At 43.1% G+C, this 22,793-nt stretch overlaps 1 protein-coding gene across 1 annotated transcript in view; it reads right to left on the reverse strand.

Moving 5' to 3' along the window:
* CACNA1S (calcium voltage-gated channel subunit alpha1 S) overlaps window positions 1-22,793 on the reverse strand; it is a 381,085-nt gene that overhangs the window by 219,609 nt on the left and 138,683 nt on the right. The window contains exons 10-11 of the mRNA XM_069238889.1: window positions 19,444-19,604; window positions 9,930-10,155 (exon numbers count right to left, since the gene is read on the reverse strand). Coding sequence (XP_069094990.1) covers window positions 9,930-10,155; window positions 19,444-19,604 — 387 coding nt within the window. The remainder of the gene's footprint in view (window positions 1-9,929; window positions 10,156-19,443; window positions 19,605-22,793) is intronic.

Below are 22,793 nucleotides of genomic sequence, written 5' to 3' on the forward strand. Positions count from 1 at the left end.
CTGCTTATGCCACTATATGCACAGACTAATAATAAGGGAGTGAGTTCTTTAGTCCAGTTTGAGAATGTGGTTTTGGAAAAATCAGCTCCAAGGCAAGAACAAAACCTGAATGAGACTCTTTTATAGATTTGTTTCCTGTTGGGAATTCTGGGACCAGGTCCTACAGTAATCAGGGGGAGAAACTATTGTCTCCACAGCAATATGCGATTACAGTACAACAAGGTTTGAGTGCACAGTCTAATGAGATTTCTTTAAAAGGTCTAGCCACACAAGAAATAACAAAGTGGTTAGAAGATTTAAGTAATTCAAAGACTTCAGAGAAACAGAACAGAGACAAAGACTCAATAGATAGAGTGAGATCGTCAATGGAAGGAAACAAGCTTCTTGAAGGGACAATGGGTGCGAACAGACTTGAGTCATATACCGGAGCTCAATTAAGATAATTATATGAGATAATTGCAAAGGGAGCAGGAAAAGTACACCAGCAGTTACAAGAAATAGCGGATGAATAAGACATCAATCTAACAAAACTTGAAAAGCTTGAAGAGAATTTATAAGTTAGATCTCGAAGAAGAAGATATTGTACACATGAGGTCTGCTGGGATGAAAATACATCTTAGAGAATTACTCAAAAGAGTGCAGGTTTGGAGAGCATTAGACAAATGGGAAGGCAGATGGATCAAGAAAAGAGAAAGACCAAAGAAAGGAGAAATGGCACAGACAAGAGATTCGGTGAAATTGTTATCGATGTGGGAAACACCAGGAGGGAATTTTGTACATGTACCTCGGAGTAGGAGTGATATTATAAGTTTTACGAATGATTATCCAGTGTTGAGAGAGAAGCCAGTACAACGGTATCAGCAGACAGATAGGTTTGAGAAGCTTGCAAAATGTCTGTGGGAAATCCTGAATACTCTTTCTGATATTGTTGTTCCAGCAGATTTGTGGATTGAATGCAAAAGGAGTGTAGATTGGCCGACAAGTGAGCCACAAAGGGATTTGAAAACAGGTGCACCATCTCCAGAAGTAATTAAATATTACTATAAAGTTGTTGAGTTACTGAAAACAAAAGTTTTGCCGAAAAATATTGATTGGCAACTCATAGATAGAACAGCACAGGAAGCGAATGAATCAATTCATGCAGATTATGAAAGGTTGTTGAAGAAGTTTAAACATTTTAGTGGTGTGGCAACAATTGAAAAAGAGAATATGCATCTTTCGTGTTTAGGTTTGTTAAAGGATTGAGACCAGAAATGAGTCAAATGATTAGGAATCATTTGATTTGTTGGCAAGTCAAACCGATTGATGAGGTGTTGCAGTATGTGAAATACTGTAGTGATGAGAGCGAAATGAAGCAGAAGTTGAAGGAGAAAGCAATGGTGATGCAGATTAAGGCTGCACAGACAAGAGTGCAGGAAGATTTTCAGCCGCAGTCAAAAGGAAATGGCATGTTTCAGAGTCAAGGCAGAGGTCGAGGTGGAATGATGCTTCCAGTAGTTAACAGAAATCTGGATTTGAATTCAGTGGTGATGCAGGATGAGCAGCAAAGAAGAAGACTTAACTTGTCATAATTGCGGGGCAATTGAACATTGGAAGAGACAGTGTCCGTTGTTGAGTCAAGGTGGTTTTGTGCAACAGACAAATGGTGTCAATTCACATCAAAGCATGAAAGGACCTAGAAGGGGAGGTCAAATTCAGAATTTCCAGAATAATGTAAATGCTATGCAGGGTTTTCAACCTTTGCAGCCGATGCAGCAGATACAAAATGTTCAACCACAGGTACAACAAGTACAAATACATCAGGTACAACAATTGCAGCCACAGGTGCAGATGGTGCCTGCACAACAAATTCACATAGCGAGACAGGCCCAAATGATACAGGGTCCTATGGATCAACAACAAGTATTGCTTTCGCAAGTGGTCACGAATCAGAAATAAAATAAAAGTGAAAAAACAGTTGATCTCTGATAGAGCAGTTCTTGGAACAAGGAGTTTTGAAAGAAATGCTAAGTACCCCATGTAATTCACCAATGATGGGCTTGAAAAAGCCAAGTGGGAAAATTTGTCTTGTCCAGGATTTGAGAAAAATAAATGATATTTTGGTCAAATGTTGTCCAGTCGTGCCAAACCCAGCTGTGATTATGTTCCAGGTTCCGTGTGATGCTGAGTGGTTTACTGTGATAGATTTATGTCAAGCATTTTTGTCCGTGCCTCTTCATGAGGACAGTAGATATCTCTTGTTTCAAATTCCTGACCAGAGTATATTGTTGGTGTAGAATTCCTCAAGGGCTTTCAGAGTCACCATCGATTTTCAATCACATTTTGAAAAAGAATCTGGAGTCATTGGTAATGCCTTACCAATCGACATTTGTGCAGTATACAGATGATCTATTGATTGCATCGAAGACAAAAGAAGGCTGCAAGGAAGATACAATGGCATTGTTACGTTTTCGAGGGGGCAATGGTCATAAGCTGTCTCCTACAAAATTGCAATATTGTCAGCGAGAGGTGAAATATTTGGGTCATTTGATTGAGAAAGGGTCCAGAAGAATTTCAAGACAAAGAGTACCAACAATTGTTAGAATGAAAATACCAAGTACTCAGAAAGAAATGAGGATGGTTCATGGAATGGTACGATATTGTCATCAGTGGATTCCAAATTTCTCAGCTATTTCAAAACCTTTGCAAAAGCTGACGCATATGGATGTTTCAGATCTCATAATGATGGATGAGGAATGTATGCGAGCATTTACTAAGTTGAAAGAGAGTTTGTGTCAAGCTCCAGCTTTAGGTATGCCCGATACCTTGTCAGTCTTGACCCAGACACATGGTGGTATCAATTGACCAGTAGCATATTTTTCAGCTACTTTGGATCCAGTTGCAGCCGCCTTACCAGGATGCTTCCGAGCAGTTGCAGCAGTTGAACAGAGTATAACCCAAAGTGAGAATATTGTGATGGGTTATCCTCTGACAGTAATGGTACCTCATTCAATAGAGATTTTGTTGACATGATCCAAGACACAATGTTTGACCAATGCAAGATTTACACGTTATGAAACAGTGATTCTTGGGGCACCTAATGTAACAATCAAGAGATGTACAGTGCTTAACCCAGCAACATTATTACCAGTTGAAAGAATTGACTCAGATAAAATCAATGACACTGAACAGGATTGTTTGGAATTTACAGAATTGTGCACAAAACCAAGAGCAGATATTAGAGACACTTGCTTAGCAGACGATGATCAAATTATTTTTGTTGATGGTTTCTGCTTGAGAGGTATCATGGGTACACTGAGAGCAGGATATACAGTATGAATAGTTACTGGCATTTTAGAAGCTTCATGGCTTAAAGGAGTGTTTTCTGCTCAGATTGCGGAATTGGTGGCTCTTACCAGAGCATGCCAAATTTCAGACCAGATGAAAGTAACAATCTACACTGATAGCCAATATGGATTCGGCATTGTGCATGATTTTGGACAAATTTGGTCACAGAGAGGTTTCCTACCTTCGTCAGGTTCACCTGTGAGAAATAGTGAAAGAATACATGAGTTGTTACAAGCTGTTTAGAAACCTGAGAAAATTGCTGTGGTTAAATGCAGTGCACGTCAAAGAGGACAGGATTATGTGACTTTGGGAAATGCTTATGTAGATCAGGGTGCAAAATTATGTGCCTTAAATAGTATCTCTTTCAAAGGAAAATGGGAACTGATGCCTGAAAATGACGAAGGTAATACACATTTTACACTGCAAATTGTCGAGACTTTGGTGGAGCTGAAGATGATACAAAATATTGTTCCAGAAGAAGAGCATAGAGATTGGGTGAAACAAAATTGTATACAAAGAGAAGATGATATTTGGCTGACAATGGAGGGGAAGGTAGTCTTACTGAACAGTTTACTGGCACAGATGGCCAGACACTATCAGGGTCACGCAAATATAGGGAGAGATGCAATGATTAGGACTTTCAAACAGTTTTGGTTTAATCCAAAATGTTGACAAGCTGCTGAATTAGTTTGCCACAGATGCATTGTATGCCAGCAGATGAATGTTGGTAAAGTAACAGTTGTCAACATGGGACACAGTCATGGCAGGAGGTCATTTCAGCAGAATGCAAATGGATTTTATTGAGATGCCGGCGTGTGCTGGTTTAAAATACGTGTTGCTGATTGTGTGAATTTTTAGTCATTGGATTGAAGCTTATCCTACAATGAGAAATGATAGCCTTACATCAGCTAAGTTACTTTTGAGCGAGTTAATTTCACATTTTGGTTTCACGGTCTCTTTAGAATCAAATAGAGGAAGTCACTTCAACAATGAGGTGATAAAGCTATTATTTTCAGCTTTAAACGTTCAGCAGAAGCTACATTGTAGTCACCATCCAGAAGCTTCAGGACTTCTAGAGCAGATGAATGGGACTCTAAAGTCCTGTTTGGCAAAAGTGTGTGCATCAACAAATTTGAAATGGCCAGATGCTCTACCCTTAGTTCTAATGTCAATGAGAAGTACTCCTGACAAGAAGACTGGTTTGCCTCCTCTTGAAATTCTGATGGGGAGAGCAATGAGATTGCCAGCAATTCCTGCAAATGCACTTTTAGATAATACAGATGACATGGTGCTAGATTAGTGCAAAGGTTTGGCTGATGTGGTCCGATCTTTTTCTCATCAGGTGGAAGCTACAACAGTTAAAAAATCAAGGTCACAACTTGAGAGCTGGAGATTGGGTCATCGTACGTAAGCATGTGAGAAAGCCGTGCTTGGAGTCACAGTGGTAGGGGCTCTGTCAAATCAACCTTGTAATGACAACAGCTGTGAAGTGTGCAGGTTTGCTGAATTGGGTGCATGCCAACCTCACGAGGAAGGTGAATAACCCAACAGAGCAAGAAGAGGAACTGTTGAGATTATCAGCAGCTAACAACATTCCAGGTCAAGAGCAAGAAAGAAAAGAGCTGAAGAAGAATCCTGAGAATGATCGAGATGTACCTACTTCAATGACAGATGAAAAAGAGCAAAGTTTGGAGGAATGTGAATTCTCTACGAGTGGAGTTTGTGGGAAAATCGGCACAAGAAGACAGAAATATCGGTTGAGAGAAGTTCTGATCAGAGGAGGGTGTCCTCAGAAGAGAGTGATCAGAGACGACCGAATAAGAGAAAATCTGCTCAGAGGAGGGTGTCCTCGGCAGCAGGTGCTTTGACATACCAAACTGAACAAATGACTGACCCCATTGGAAAAGGAATTGAGAAGGATCCAGCCCAAGTGGATGTGAATCTTCCTGAGCCATTTGCTGGAACGTTAGAAGAAAAGGGTTCAAGCTCAAGTTCAAATCTAATTTTGAGAAAGATACTGACAAAGAAGACATTAAAAGGAGATAATTGTCCAGAGAAAAGTTCGAAAAGAGGAAAGATAAATGTAGGTGCACTAATTCAGGAGGAAAGAGACCTGAAAGAAGGAGAGGATAGTAGTGGAGAAGAAGGTGAAAGTAGTAAAAGAACGAAAAGAAAGAGTTGCAAGCAGGAGTATGGTGGTCATTATGAACACGGCGGTAACAACCGCCATGTTCATGCTGACGGTCAAAATACTGACCACCAGCGATCCCGGAACCCCGCCAGCCAAATTATGAACATTTCTGTGGGCTGGCAGGCGGAAACATTGTTTGTGCCTGCCGGCTCACAGAAAGGCCCAGCCAGGACATTGACGGGAGCTCCACATGGAGCCGCTATCAATGCCTCTGTGCGACAGGTGCAGTTGCACCCGTCACGCAGACCTGTGCGACGGAGCACTGCACTGGGGCCCCTGCACTGCCCATGCAAGGTGCATGGGCAGTGCAGGGGCACCCCCGCCGCCAGCCTATCCCTAGTGGGTGAACCTGACAGGAAAAGGCTGGTGGAAATGGGAGCATTATCCGCAGGGTAGCACAGCTACCCTGGCAGATAGTGTTTCCACTCACCGCCAGGCTGCCTGACAGCGGAAGCCTGACGGTTAGTGACGGCTGCCGATGGTGGCCATCACCATGTTCAGAATATGGCTGATTGGCCCGCCATGCCGGCTGGCGGTTTCAGCCGCCAATGCCAGCATGGCTGGCCAACCCGCCATGTTCGTAATGAAGGCCTATGTTTGGGAAAAGCTGAAGTAGAAGAAACATTTTGAAAGTCGTACTTAAAATAGACATTAATAAATGATTTTGACAAATTGAGATACTGACTTTGACCAGCTGCTATACCGGATTTGACAAGAAGACTGTTCTGTGTGAATGACCATTTAAAAAAAAAAAAATTGGAAGGATTTTGTTTGTTTTTGAAACTATTTTGGAAATTGATTTTTTTTTTTTTTTCTTCAGAGACCATCAGAAACTTTAGTAACCAAAACAGTAGAATTAGCTGTTGCAAATGTGTAAGTATTGGTTTGCCGGTAGCGAGTGTGTTAATATGTTTATTGTTATTTGTAGGTGTGAATGTTTATGAGATGAGTGGAGCCAACCATACTGTAGAGATTGATAATGCATTAGAGACTGCTACTACTACATCATTAAAAGATAAGTTTAGAATAATGTCAAATACTTACATGAAGAGACAGAGCTTTCTTCTAATGTTTTCTACCGCTTATTGAGTGAGTATGTTGAGGCAATGGATGTGAAAGATTGTTATATTTGTGCACAGATACTGACTTTGGTGGAAGAAGGAACTACACATCATAGTCTTCCTGTGACTTATGCTATAAGTTATAGTAATTTACCTACGCGTTTCTATAACTAAGAGTATATACAGTATTTCTTCTCTAACTTCGAAGTCATGTTTTCGTTTGTACCGGTCATTGGTTATTTGAATACAATAGCCAAGGATAATAACATAGTTATTATGAGAGATTTCTTTGAGCCTAATTTAACCTTTGGAAATGCTTTTGCTCATAGAAACAACTCAACCTGTTTACTAACACCTGTAAAGAAGAAATGTTTAAATAACACAGAAGATAGGAGAAGAGAAATAAAGGCTAAGATAAATAAGGGAATGATTAGTCGTAGACCTGGGATTGATTATGCTTATACTGACATTACTAAACAAGGAAAACTTACACTGGATGCTGAGCATGTGGGAAAGCTTTGTATATATAGGCCACAGAGTAGTAGAGATAGAGTGTTTGTGGGTACGAGTAAATGTAGTCATGTGTTTATGTTTCGGAGTAAATGGGATTTCATGATGAATGGACAGGACCCACCAGTTCCTGGTGTTTACTATATTTGTGGAAGAAATGCTTATTATAGTCTTTCTAGAGGATGGTTTTGCATGTTATTTGGGAATAGTCTTTCCAAAAATATACCAGCTGGAGGACTTGAGTTATTTCCTAAAATGACGTGAATTCAAACGAGATACAAGCGAGAGTCAATTTCTAGCATTGTGGGAGACATTTTTGGAGCTCTAATTCATTCAGTGGGAGTAGTTCTAAATTTGATTAAGATACAGAAGTTGTCTACAATATTGGATAACATGTTGACAAGTTATTCTGGAGCTATCATTCTTCTAGGTACTGAATTAGCTGCTACAAGAGCTATGGCACTTCAGAACTGCCTTGTGTTAGACATTCCTTTGGCATAAGAAGCCGGGGTTTGTAAATTACTTGGATTGAGTCATTGTTACACGTTTATATCAGATAACTCTAGAGAAATTAGAGGTTTGATTAATAATGTAACAAATAACAAAGAGGATTTAAAAGAACTAACAAACTATCTGGGAGAAAGCTGGCAAGGGAATTGCAACAGTGGGAAATTGGTTTGGCAACCTGGGGAAAGGAATTATATTAGAAATAGTCAAATGAGTTTCAATAATTGTGTTTTGTCTAACTGGAATTTGAGGATCATATAGATTACTCAAATGGGTGAAAAAGAAAAGGTTTGAAAAGAATCAGAAGAGATTTGATGTTCAAATGAATAAGTTTTATGGGAAAGGTAAAGGGAAAATGAAAATGAATGCAAATATTTTGATATGGGTTTGTGTGATGACATAATTAGTCATCAGAGGAGGGATTGCAGGAGCGGAAATTTTACTGATGATTTTATTAATTAATAAAGTACTGATCATTGATGAATTAATGTGTGAAAAACGGGTGACTTTTGTAAATGGCTACCATCATTCATTTTTGTTTTCTTCTTAGGCTAACTTTAACTAAAATTGCGGTTGTTTTCCATTACTCAAATGCTTACCTAAAAGAGTGTGATTAATAGCTTTTAGAACTGTAGACACAGCTACCCCTAGAGGGATTTTTGTTTTATGTCTTACAAGGTCAGATTCATTAGGTCATTGCTCGAATTTGACTGTCCTATTGTTTAGAGAATTGTCACTAACGTGTGGATTCTTCCTCAAGGGTGGAAATAGATGGCAACAGTATTAGATGTTTCTTCCTGAACCTAAGATTCAGACGAGATGGAATAATGGATCCACAGAAGAGACGGAAGAGAAGAAGAAATTGTTCTAAATTGAGTCTAGCTAATGATTACGTAAATGTAATTTAATTCCATCAAATGAAAATTTGGTGTATTATGAATGTGTAACCTTTCTTTGGTTTTATTGGCTGAATTGTATAACACCCCATGTCTTAACAAATCATGAGTTTTGTTAAAGTTAATAAAATGTTCAGTCACATACTCTTGGGGGGGCTTTTTCTATTGTGTGCTGCAGAGGAGAGAGGAGAGAGGCAGACTAGACTTTGCAAGATTTTCCAGTGATATTTTCAGAGTTAGATTAATGGAGAAGTTTTATAGTCATGTAGGCTTGAGGGATTTAGAGATCGCACTACTGATGGTGTCCCCTTGTTGAAGTCATCTTCTGGTTGTTGTTCTATGGGTAATGTATAAATTGTGTATTGTTACATGTGTCTTTTGTTTTACAGGTACCAGCTGCGACACAAATTAATTGCTGCATAATGATATTATTTTTGTTATAACCAGAGCTAGTATATTTTTCCTACATTTGTGTTTCTAAATCTTTTACATGAAGCCCAACATGTCAATGCTAATTTGTAGTTAGTAAGGGAATTCGTCTTACATGCTCATGATTTCATATTGACATTCTTTGATCTATTGCTCAAATGTATTTCATTTCTCTGTTGCAAATACTTCTGCTATTAAGTTGTGTTATAATACTTGAGTTTATTTGTTTACTTGCTTTGATTAAACTAAGATATATGAGGGGGTTCTAATCAGCCGTTAATGATTCTATATGCTTTTCACTAATGACTGAGAATTATTTTTGTGAATTTAGCATTGTTAATATAGGTGAAGAAAAGTATAATCCTTCTTAATAAACTGGTGTGGTTATTGCATAGTGATTAGATTATTGATTTATTGTTTATTGATGTTTATTATGACATGCATCCTTGACATCCCCTCACATAAATGTCATGTTGATCCGTTGGCCTAAGGCGCAAAATACACTATTTAGTTTGAAGTAATAGCTAGGATTTCTCGGCACTGCAGCAAGACTGTTACTTTCCTACCACGCCGTGTGGCCCAAAACCAAGAGTGATGTAGGAGTGGATGGGCAATTTTACTACCTTTATAGAATTTGTGTAAAATAAATTAATTGATCACTTATGGGATAAGATAATGGACAGCGTGATGGTAAGACTGAAGGTGTGTGTTTGAATAAAAACGTAAATCAAAACTGGAAGAAGGACTCATGAATAAAAGGCACAGCACAGATTAGTGACTCATAGCCAGTTGGGGCCAGAGGGAGAGGGCAGGAGGTATTTACATGATAAAGTACCATGTGGGGTTGGGCAGCAGGTAAAAATCAGAAAATGAGATCTTAATATCTTTATTTCAACGGAACATGGGAAAAGTGACATTTTTCATAATGTGAGGGGTCATTAGGGTGCCTGTGCAGAGACTCAGGAGAGATTGAATAAGAAGAGATGTCAATAAACACTTGGTCGGTACCTGGTTATCTTAAAGAGCCTGAGGAGTCTGATGCATCGTAGGACGGAGATGCCCAGGGTGGACATAATGTGCATATTCACCAGCATCGCCTCCAAGAGGCCACTACACACCACAAAGCAGTCAAAGCGATTAAAGAGAGACATGAAGTACGACTGAAACCCCAGGGCGTAGATCTTCAGCACCATCTCTGCCGTGAACAGAGCCAGTAGCACTGTGTTGGCTGTGTCTGTTGTACAAAAGGAGAGAAGAAGAAGGTGCATTATATGAATAAGAACTGTTCATTACCGTTTATGTGTAGCAGGAAAAACGCAAGGAGGTGATATAAGGTCTGTCACCTGCTCATCATTGGGATAGCCCTACTGACTTCATCTCCATGCAAGTAGATTGCAGTTTCTCGAGCATCCAAAATACTTCTAGTGATCCTGGACTGCCATCCAAATCCCTGGAAAAGGCCCCCGTTTCCCATTTACCAAGCATGAAGCAAAATAAGTGCTAAATTACTTCCAGACAACACATTTGGCTATTTTTGTTTCTGCCCATCCCGATTTCCCTGACTGCCACCTTGGACCGGTATTCAGAATATATAGCATTGTGGATTTGTCATCACTGGGTCAGACAAGAAGTCTATCCGTCTCTCAGGGCAAAGGCTTTAGGCAGCAATACATTTGCCATAAACAGTTATTATAATTAGTCCCTTAAAAACACAGTCACCAACTAGAAAGATACAGGAGAAACACTGCAAAAAAGGATCCTGCTAATAAAGTGCAAACAACCGAACGTAGAAAATGTGTTGTGTCATTCCTAACGAGAAAAACAGAACACAAATGTAATTAGCCAATGAGCAAAATGTCATAGCAGTTTTAAATAGGTGCCCTCGGACACGTGGTAAATACCAGTACCTCAGGGTGAGATATTTACCTCACTGAATTTCATATATTTTGCCATTTTTAGGATGACTTTCCGGCCTAGAAGAATCTATCAGGCGAAAACTGTGAGGTTGTAGTAATTGTACAACGACTCGTATTTCAAATCCCTGGACAAATAAGCGTTTCGGGAAAACCCCTTAGTCAGGGAGTGAAATAGTAAATAAACATTTTATATTCTCGAGATCCTGAAAATAAACCTTAAACAACGGGTTCTTCGAAAACAAAAGAATATTGTAAATGTCATGCAACAGATACGTATTGAACTAGTTCACAACCGAATACACGCACTAATGCACTGACCCGTAAAGTAATGACTATTTTGTTTGGTACATACCCTAACGCCCATTTGTGTAATTCCGAGCAGACCACGGATTAGTCGACCAACCTGCTCACTTGGAGGAATTCCAGTAGAAGCACAGATGGTCTCACTTCTACTCTGTACTGTGACGGTGATTTAGATTATTGTGACGTCAGCACACGTTGGCGGCTTACTAACCACTGGTTTGCCTTACGGCGTTAGAGCAGCTCCATGAATTGTTTTGAAATTTTCGTTTTTATAAAGCAGACATTTTCTCCTTTTTACGCCGTGTCTCGGAAATTTATAGCACATAGGGTTTAAAGAAACAAACATCATGGGTTTGAAAACAACAGGTGTCAAAATACCTAGTAGAGCAAGGACCAACGGTAGGTGCAGCCTGCCCTCTGGTGGTAGGGTTTGACAAGTGCAGGCAGTAAGGCATTGGAAGGAAACCTGTTTGCCCCGGGTCCTTCAGTCAGCCCAAGGACAATGAATATGTGTGCAATATGTGAAACTAACACGCCCCTCAAAGAATTCTGCAGGCAGACCCCATCATTTTTTTTTATGCCTAACTCCATCAATATTCGCTGTACTAAGCAAACGTTTCACACCTGTCCGTATATCACAGCAACTAAAAGCAGACTTAGTAAACCTTGTCCTAAAAACCTGCACTAGCCTCACTAACCTTAACTAGTCCGCCCAGTGCACAACCAGCAATCTTACTGTGAATTTTTGGAAAAAGCAGCATCCAGACAACAGCACCATTATCTCCACAGGAATAATGTCCAGGATAACAATCGCTTAACAGGCCCTTTGTAAAAGCAGCCCCCTTGCTACTTTGTTGTCCCCCTGGTTACTGAATTGTTCACTTTGTTATTGTGTTATTGTGCGCAGCCTTGTTTAATTCATCTTTGTTTAACCTTGTTCAACTTGCTTAGTTTTACACTGCCGTTATTTTCAGTTGGTTGTCCACCTGCTCGCTTTCCTGCCTTTACCCGCTGCTTTTTCCCTGCTACTTTTTCCTGCCGCATCTCCTTCGCACTTTCCGACCTCACATGCCCCAACCACCGCCTCCCGGCATCCATCACTCCAAGGACCTACTTAATGGAGGCGGTATTGTGGGCGCCACCAGAGCTCCAAAGGCAGGCCCGTCTGTGCTAATCCACGCCAAGACCATGCCCAAACTGCACCCAGTGCCTGGAACCCTGATTTCCCCACCACACGTCAATACACCACCGCTGAGCCTTGGATCCCAGACTTCACAACAACTGCTGCCACACTTCTCTACGATCAACGGTAAGACCTTTTTCTTGTGGACATGGTCTCTTCTGCAACACAGGAGCACCCGGACGTACAACGACCACCACCGCGCCAATGGCAACTGCTTCGGAACAACTCCACAGCCTCCTGCTCAATGCAAATCACTCTGCACGCATGCCACTGAGATCTGGGACACCATCACCACCCTCATCCCAACTTTGCCTTCCTCACCAACACCAGATTCAACCCTGCATCTGCTCCAGACATCACCTCAGCAACTCCAAACAGCTAAAAGAAAGCATACTGGGACCGCATAAACAAACACGGAGGTGGAATCAGCATCATCCACAAGGAAACCATCCACTGAATCACTGACACAGATAACACGTCTTCGATCATGGACCACCTCAGTTTCCAACACCAAATTGATGGCAAAACCACCATCAGGGGCACCCTTGCCTACAGACCTACAGGACCATGCTCCAGTTTCTGTGACATTATCCCTGAGCCCGGCTCCCCAGACTCCAAACACTACATCTTCTTTGAAGAACACAATTTTCACCTCAACAACCTCAATGATGCAAACACAGCCAACCTCCTTGAAAGCATGAACACCGGCCTCACCCAAATAGTCTCCAACCCCACATACTACATAGGGCAGACACTCAACCCCATCTTCATGGCCAGCGACAGAGTCAAGGACAGCTATGTCACCGAGCTCAGCTGAACAGTCCATGCCATCGTCCACTTCACCATCACAGGATTGCCCAGTACCGCCACCAAGCCTCCCAGCACCTCATAGCACAGTTGGAACAAAGTATCAGAGGGACAGTGTACCAATACCCTCACCACCTCATGTCCCAACATCGCAACCAACCTAGAACAGGCTGTATAGTACTTCTCTGCCTGGATCACTGATTGCACCAACAGTCGTCCCCATCAAGCCCATCAAATTAAAGAGACCCACCAAACAGGCCAGTCGATACACCAGGGAACTGAGAATTGAGAAACACAACAGAAAGAAACTAGAAAGGATATGGCACACCAGAAAGGAGCCCATAGAACGAGCCATCTTCAAGTAGTCCCTCAACCAATACCACCAACTACAGACAGAGATGAAGAAGTGCGCCTTGGCTGATCACATCAGAGCCTGTTCTAATAACAGCAAAGAACTCTTCAACATCAGAGTTCCCCAACTTCCCACCCACCGAAAACATCATCACCCCTTCTCAGGAACTCTGACACCCTGGCAGACTTCTTCTATGACACGATCTCCACCATCTACAAAAACTTTGAATGCCAACCCGTCTCCACCAATACCCTCAGCTTCCTCGCTCCTACGGATGCAAACCTCAGTGCTATCTCTGACCACCTGCTCACCGTCTGGGACTAGCTCACCACCTAAAACACCACAGCCATCATGAACTCTGTCTATTTAGGAGCACCCAGGGACCCTTGTCTCCACAACATTTTCAACCTCAAGAGCAAAATTGTCTGCAGTAAGCTCATCGCCATCTTCTGTGGTGAATCCAATTTAGTTTTTATTGGATCTCAAGAGATTAGCTTAGCCCTTTGGCTTGTAGGCCTGTGCCCCAGTCACCTAGTGACTTTTAACCTACTTAGCTTGCTCTGTTTCAGCCCATTTATGTTATTATTTCTTTTAAGATGGCTGCCATTGTTTATAGTTATAGAAATGTTTTGATTTGCACTATCAGTGCTACTCTGTGAAGACGTCATTATCAGCATCATGATCAAGTGATGTACATAGGGACTCAGAACTCTGCCCTTGTGTCACCATGGAGTCTCACCTAGAGACCTCATTCCAAGGTAACGAGGGTTGGGGTGCGCTTCTCAGACATGGTACTGGCAAATTAGGTTTATTATATCCAGCTCTCATTAGGTTAGAGATTAGGTTCTCTTTGCTAGGAAGTTTACATCTCATGTTTTCTTGCAAGATGGTGGGGGGTTTTGTATTCACACCTTCATATTCACAATTATACTTCTTTTACTGTTCATTATCCTAATCATTGCAGCTCATGCAGTTTACCATTGATTACAGTCCTATTGAAAACTCTCCTGCATCTTCTGTATTGACTCTGTGTGACTGAGACGTATTGCTAAAATGAGAAAAGGATAACTTTCACCGCGACTTTCCTGAGAGGTCTTATTTAGAGTCCATGCATAAGGCTGCCAGAAATCACCTTTAATGTTTGGGTTTTTGGTGAGGTACTGCTTGTGAGCCGGGAGGTTTGGACCGAAAGTTGCGACTTGTTGGAGGAGTGACTCAGTTGCTTACAAACAAAAGTGCTGTCATCCCTAAACCAGCAGTCTCGCCTAGCAGCAAGAGTACAGCTACTACACTTCAACTCATACATAACCACAGCCGCCTTCCCCAAACTATGGAAATACACAGAAGTCAAAACCCTTGTCAAGAAACCTTCCACTGACCCAACCAAACTCAAGAACTACCGTCCCATCTCTTTGTTCCCCTTTCCTGCCAAAGTCCTTGAAAAAGCCATCAACCACAGACTCACAGAACACCTGGAGATCAACAGTCTTCTGGGCCCCTCCCAATCCAGATTTCGCTCCAACCACAGAACCAAAACTGCCCTGATCATTGCCACTAACGACATCAAAACCCTTCTGAGCCGGGGAGAAATGGAGACCCTGAATCTCCTTGACCATTCAGCAGCATTTGACAATGAATCCCACCACACTCTTATCAAGCGCTTGACCACATCAGAATCCAAGGAGACGCCCTCAAATGGATTGCATCTTTCCTCACCAGAATAACCTAGAGAATCTGCCTACCACGGTTCACCTCGGAATCGAAGAACATCATCTTCAGTGTCCCTCAAGGGTCATCCCTGTTCAACATCTATATGGCCCCCTTGGACAACATTGTCAGAATCCGCAGAATGAACATCATTTCCTATGCAGACGGCACCCAGGTCATCCTCTCACTATCAGAAGAACCTCACTCCATGAAGGCCAACTTCCGCAGGTACATTATGGGCATCACCAGCTGCATGAATAACAACTGCCTAAAACTCAACACAGACAAAACAGAAGAGCAGATCTTTGGGAACACCTCTTCCTCATGGAATGGTATCATCCTGATTCTGCAAAGCAAGCTCACCATGAGAAACCAGATCAACGCAGTCTCTTCCACCTGCTTCTTTACCCTTTGCATGTTCAGTAAGAACTTCAAATGGCTCCTTGTCAACACCAGGCAAACTGTCACTCAAGCTCTAATCACCATTTGGCTGGACTATGCAGTGCACTCGATAGAGGAGTCACCACATACCTCCTGAAGAGACTTCAGACCATACAGATTTCAGAGGTCAGACTCATCCTTGTGATTACCAAACGGACCCACACCGCCCCCCCACCACAAGAAGCTACACTGGCTCCCCATTCAGAAGAGATGTCAATTTTAAATGCTGACCTAGACCCACAAGGCCTTTCACAATTAAGGACCATCATACATCAACCACAGCCTGAATTTCCATCAACCCTCCAAACACCTGCACTCTGCTTCCCTCTCCCTTGCACCACCCCCGCTTCCATAAAAATAAAAGAACTGTTCATTACTGAAAAAGCACTATGATGGGATGGATGTTCAGAAAGAAGTTGGCCAGCAGTCTGCAGTGTCTCATCACAGTAAAATCTCCAATCACCTTCAGTTATAGTTAACTCCACATAATGCTAAAGAAAAATACCCAGATATATTACTATCCATGGAATTAATTCATTTTACATGCCATAAAAGGAGCTCCCTTGCAAACAAAATGCTTCATTGGCCCTAACACAGTTATTATGTTGTCTGTTGACAAGCTGAGGAGGCCATGTGAATCCACAGAATGTAAGTGTGAGAAAGTAGCCTCTTTCTAGCCTTGTTACCCCCACTTGTGGCCTGTTTGTGAGTGTCTGTCAGGGTGTTTTCACTGTCTCACTGGGATCCTGCTAGCCAGGGCCCAGTGCTCATAGTGAAAACCCTATGTTTTCAGTATGTTTGTTATGTGTCACTGGGACCCTGCTAGTCAGGACTCCAGTGCTCATAAGTTTGTGACCCATATGTATGTGTTCCCTGTGTGATGCCTAACTGTCTCACTGAGGCTCTGCTAACCAGAACCTCAGTGGTTATGCTCTCTCTTTACAAATTGTCACTAACAGGCTAGTGACCAATTTCACCAATTCATATTGGCATACTGGAACACCCTTATAATTCCCTAGTATATGGAACTGAGGTACCCAGGGTATTGGGGTTCCAGGAGATCCCTATGGGCTGCAGCATTTCTTTTGCCACCCATAGTGAGCTCTGACCATTCTTACACAGGCCTGCCATTGCAGCCTGAGTGAAATAACGTCCACGTTATTTCACAGCCGTTTACCACTGCACTTAAGTAACTTATAAGTCACCTATATGTCTAACCTTTACCTGGTAAAGGTTGGGTGCTAAGTTACTTAGTGTGTGGGCACCCTGGCACTAGCCAAAGTGCCCCCACATTGTTCAGGGCAAATTCCCCGGACTTTGCGAGTGCGGGGACACCATTACATGCGTGCACTATACATATGTCACTACATATGTATAGCGTCACAATGGTAACTCCGAACATGGCCATGTAACATGTCTAAGATCATGGAATTGTCACCTCAATGCCATTCTGGCATTGGGGAGACAATTCCATGATCCCCCGAGTCTCTAGCACAGACCCGGGTACTGCCAAACTACCTTTCCCGGGGTTTTACTTCAGCTGCTGCTGCTGCCAACCCCTCAGACAGGTTTCTGCCCTCCTGGGGTCCAGCCAGGCTTGGCCCAGGAAGGCAGAACAAAGGACTTCCTCAGAGAGAGGGTGTTCCACCCTCTCAAGGAAAAAGATGTCAGGGCTGGGGAGGAGTAGCCTCCCCCAGGCTCTGGAAATGCTTTGATGGGCACAGATGGTGCCCATCTCTGCATAAGCCAGTCTACACCGGTTCAGGGATCCCCCAGCCCTGCTCTGGCGTGAAACTGGACAACGGAAAGGGGAGTGACCACTCCCCTGACCTGCACCTAACCCTGGAAGGTGCCCAGAGCTCCTCCAGTGTGCTCTAGACCTCTGCCCTCTTGGAAACAGAGGTGCTGCTGGCACACTGGACTGCTCTGAGTGGCCAGGGCCAGCAGGTGACGTCAGAGACTCCTTCTGATAGGCTCTTACCTGTGTTGCTAGCCTATCCTCCTTCCTAAGTAGCCAAACCTCCTTTTCTGGCTATTTAGGGTCTCTGCTTTTTGGAATTCTTTAGATAACGAATGCAAGAGCTCATCAGAGTTCCTCTGCATCTCTCTCTTCACCTTCTGCCAAGGAATCGACTGCTCTGGAAGCCTGCAAAACTGCAACAAAGTAGCAAATACGACTACTGCGACCTTGTAACGCTGATCCGGCCACCTTCTCGACTGTTTTCCTGGTGGTGCATGCTGTGGGGGTAGTCTGCCTGTTCTCTGCACTAGAAGCTCCGAAGAAATCTCCCGTGGGTCGACGGAATCTTCCCCCTGCAACCGCAGGCACCAAAAGACTGCATCACCGGTCCTCTGGGTCTCCTCTCAGCATGACGAGAGAGGTCCCTGGAACTCAGCAACTCTGTTCAAGTGACTCCCACAGTCCAGTGACTCTTCAGTCCAAGTTTGGTGGAGGTAAGTCCTTGCCTCCCCACGCTAGACTGCATTGCTGGGTACCGCGTGATTTGCAGCTGCTCCGGCTCCTGTGCACTCTTCCAGGATTTCCTTTGTGCACAGCCAAGCCTGGGTCCCCGACACTCTAACCTGCAGTGCACGACCTCCTGAGTTGTCCTCCGGCGTAGTGGGACTTTCTTTTGTGACTTCGGGTGGGCTCCGGTTCACTCTTCTTCGTAGTGCCTCTTCTGGCACTTCTGCGGGTGCTGCTTGCTTCTGAGTGGGCTCTTTGTCTTGCTAGACGTCCCCTCTGTTTCCTCACGCAATTTGCGACATCCTGGTCCCTCCTGGGCCACAGCAGCATCCAAAAACCCTAACCACGCCCCTTGCAGCTAGCAAGGCTTGTTTGCGGTCTTTCTGCACGGAAACACCTCTGCAAGCTTCTTCATGACGTAGGACATCCATCCTCCAACGGGGAAGTTTCTAGCCCTCTTCGTTCTTGCAGAATCCACAGCTTCTACCATCCAGTGGCAGCTTCTTTGCACCCACAGCTGGCATTTCCTGGGCATCTGCCCACTCCCGACTTGAGTGTGACTCTTGGACTTGGTCCCCTTGTTCCACAGGTTCTCTGATCAGGAAATGCATTGTTGTTGCATTGCTGGTGTTGGTCTTCCTTGCAGAATTCCCCTATCACGACTTCTGTGCTCTCTGGGGAACTTAGGTGCACTTTGCACCCACTTTTCAGGGTCCTGGGGTGGGCTATTTTTCTAGCCCTCACTGTTTCCTTACAGTCCCAGCGACCCTCTACAAGGTCACATAGGTTTGGGGTCCATTCGTGGTTCGCATTCCACTTCTAGAGTATATGGTTTGGGTTGCCCCTGTACCTATGTGCTCTCATTGCAACCTATTGTGACTATACATTGCTTCCACTGTTTTCTATTGCTATTACTGCATATTTTTGGTATTGTGTACATATATCTTGTGTATATTTGCTATCCTCATACTGAGGGTACTCACTGAGATACTTTTGGCATATTGTCATAAAAATAAAGTACCTTTATTTTTAGTATATCTGTGTACTGTGTTTTCTTATGATATTGTGCATATGACACCAGTGGTATAGTAGGAGCTTCACTCGTCTCCTAGTTCAGCCTACGCTGCTCTGCTAAGCTACCTTTTCTATCAGCCTAAGCTGCTAGACACCTCTTCTCACTAATAAGGGATACCTGGACCTGGTGCAGAGTGTAAGTACCCCTTGGTACTCACTACAAACCAGGCCAGCCTCCTACAGTAAGCGACAGACCTCATTAGAGACTCTTTCTCTTGAAGTTAAGCATCTTCCAATTATCTCCCTGTCCACCCACAATCCATCATTCTCACCTTGCGCATCAGTTATCCATTGTTTTTGGTTGTGGTGCTCTGTGGCTATGGTGATTGTGTTGAGAAAAATTATCAAGATCACTATCCAGTAGAAAAAGTTGGACTTCACTAGCTCTCGACATTTTCTGCGAAACAGGCGATTCCAGCGCCTCCAGCGACGGCTGTGGAAAACAAGCAATGAAGGTGAATGCAGCGTGATGCATTTGGTGAGCATGAGGCAACAGAAAGAAAAGTAAGCAAGCAAGACTGTTAGAGCAATGCTTTTTGGTTATTTATAAATTATCTTTCATACATTTAGACACATTTGCAATGCATGGTAGTACTGAAGAGTATGTCCTACCAAAGCTGCAAATCTCCACAGTAATGGACCAGCAGAAAGCTTTAGTCCACGTGTGGATGCAAAAAACTGATCAAATTAGCATATTCTTCTGAGTTGCAAATTACTGATCTGTAAGTCCCAGATTTCCATCACACAAAACCAATCACAATTTCATACATATTTGTGTAGGATAGATAACGACCAAAGCCATAAAAACATTGAGCATGCCTGAGTGAGTTGATGTAACCTGGTGTTCATGTGCATAACTTACTTTTCATGTGCATAAAATACGAATATGGAAACTGGTAGTTGAATTAAAACTGTGGGTAGAGGATAGGTTGAACTTGCACAATCACCTCATTTGCATATCCTAAGTGGAAGTGTTCAAGGAACGGCTAAGGGCAGCCAATAAAAATTAGGTTTGCACCCTCAAAGATGGATCTCCTTAGGAGCTTCCCGATTCACAAAACACCAACAAATGAGTTGCTTCTTTTTATCTAGGTCGCAGGAGGCAAACCGCCCATCCTGGTATGACTCAGAAAATGTACTATGGCATCTTGAGGTAAAGGGGTTTGTATTTTTTTCTCCAATAAATCCAGAAAGAGGAACACTTTATCCACCATAGTTGTACACACATGATTAAATGTACCACTCTTTTCCTCATGAGACTTGTCCAAGCACAACCACATTTAGGAATCATCCCTGAGAGAACATGTTCTTAAAGGGATTCAAAATTCCCCCATTCAAATTTTCAGTAATTCGCTTTTTAGTCATGCTACAGAAGAAAAGGATTGTGATTCACCAAAACATGCAAATTTTTCTAGTGGTAGGGATAAATAGACGAAAATCACCAACGTTTTAGCACATATCGGAGAAAAGTGTTTTTTGCACATGGGTTCATTCACAAAACAAATTCCCACATTCACAAAATGATCTTCTAGTAAAGGTTCCCTCTCGGTGTTGCAGACCTCACGCTCCACCAGTGAATAAACACATGAGCGGTACAAAATTACACACTCCCTGCCCGAAATGTGCAGTGGAAATGCAATTCTTTCCTTTGACAGACTGGCTCACGGAGACCCATACATATCAATACCAAAAACGTTGAAGCACATTTTGTGAATTGGCCGTTTTATGGTCAGTCGTAAGTGCATTTTTGAAAGCCATAAAACTTTGGTTCAAATATGAAAAGCATTGACTCCATTGCTCAAAATCACACGATGCTAGACTGACTTACCAGAAGGGCTTTACATACTGGCCTTTACATATATGAGTGCGGGGTGTAGCTAGAGCACTTTTTAACGATGAGCAAAGGATGCCTGTGAGCATAAGCGGCACTGTTGCAATAGGCTTCGATTTTGACCCCATTTATCAGTGATGTTGGTCACAGAGGAGATGAGGGTATTCCGACCACATGGTGCCTGTTCCTGTTTTACACAGAGTCACAGTGGCCACATCAGAAATGTATGTGGGCCACGGCCAACTATCTCTCACTTTACTTTGCACTGCTACAGGCTTACCGGCATGAGTAGCATATGTTTATGAAGGCTCACTGGCATCATTTAAAAGTTTTGCCAATTATTCGATTTTTTACATACATGATCGCAGTGGCACAAGAGCAGTTTGCTACTCATCACAGAACACCTAAACACTTCCCACATAAAAAGAGAGACCAAACTGCATCTAATAAACCATGATCCTTCCAACCAAGCACAACCTGTGGTTCAGCATGTTATCCATACACTAAAAGACTCAGGCATCCGCTCAGGCGTATGGAGAATTATGTAAATGCAACTACAATGCAATACAATGTAATCCACAGAGCAGCAAAGGCCATGAGGATGAAACACAGGAGGGAGACCAAAGAGGGAACAGTAAGGACAGAGTGCAACTAGGTAATGACAAGTACAGTGCAAAATGGAAGAAACATAATTAAAAAAAAGATGGTTCTGTTGCTGAGATGGAGTAGGACTTAGAAGGGACGTGACATAAAAAAGCAGAAGGAGTGACAAAGAAAAAACAAATGAGAGAGGAGAAAGAAGGTGGTGGAGCAAGAAATGGTTTCTTCAAGAAAGGGGGGTAGAAAGGCAGAAGGACATTGTAAAGAAATGGCTCCCTGTTGCAGTTCCCCCCCACTTTTTGCCTGATACTGACTTGACTGAGAGGTGTGCTGGGACCCTGCTAACCAGGCCCCAGCACCACTGTTCTTTCACCTAAAATGTACCATTGTTTCCACAATTGGCACAACCCTGGCACCCAGTTAAGTCCCTTGTAACTGGTACCCTTGGTACCAAGGGCCCTGATGCCAGGAAAGGTCTCTAAGGGCAGCAGCATGTCTTATGCCACCCTAGGGACCCCTCACTCAGCACAGACACACTGCTTGCCAGCTTGTGTGTGCTGGTGGGGAGAAAATGACTAAGTCGACATGGCACTCCCCTCAGGGTGCCATGCCAACCTCACACTGCCTATGGCATAGGTAAGTCACCCCTCTAACAGGCCTTACAGCCCTAAGGCAGGGTGCACTATACCACAGGTTAGGGCATAGGTGCATGAGCACTATGCCCCTACAGTGTCTAAGCAAAACCTTAGACATTGTAAGTGCAGGGTAGCCATAAGAGTATATGGTCTGGGAGTCTGTCAAAAACAAACTCCACAGCTCCATAATGGCTACACTGAATACTGGGAAGTTTGGTACCAAACTTCTCAGAATAATAAACCCACACTGATGCCAGTGTTGGATTTATTAAAAAATGCACACAGAGGGCATCTTAGAGATGTCCCCTGTATTTTACCCAATTGTTCAGTACAGGACTGACTGGTCTGTGCCAGCCTGCTGCTGAGAGACAAGTTTCTGAACCCATGTGGTGAGTGCCTTTGTGCTCTCTGAGGACAGAAACAAAAGCCTGCTCTGGGTGGAGGTGCTTCATACCTCCCCCCTGCAGGAACTGTAACACCTAGCAGCAAGCCTCAAAGGCTTAGGCTTCGTGTTACAATGCCCCAGGGCACTCCAGCTAGTGGAGATGCCTGCCCC

Source organism: Pleurodeles waltl, chromosome 6 (assembly GCF_031143425.1).
Source record: "Pleurodeles waltl isolate 20211129_DDA chromosome 6, aPleWal1.hap1.20221129, whole genome shotgun sequence".
NCBI classification, from domain to species: Eukaryota; Metazoa; Chordata; class Amphibia; order Caudata; family Salamandridae; genus Pleurodeles; species Pleurodeles waltl.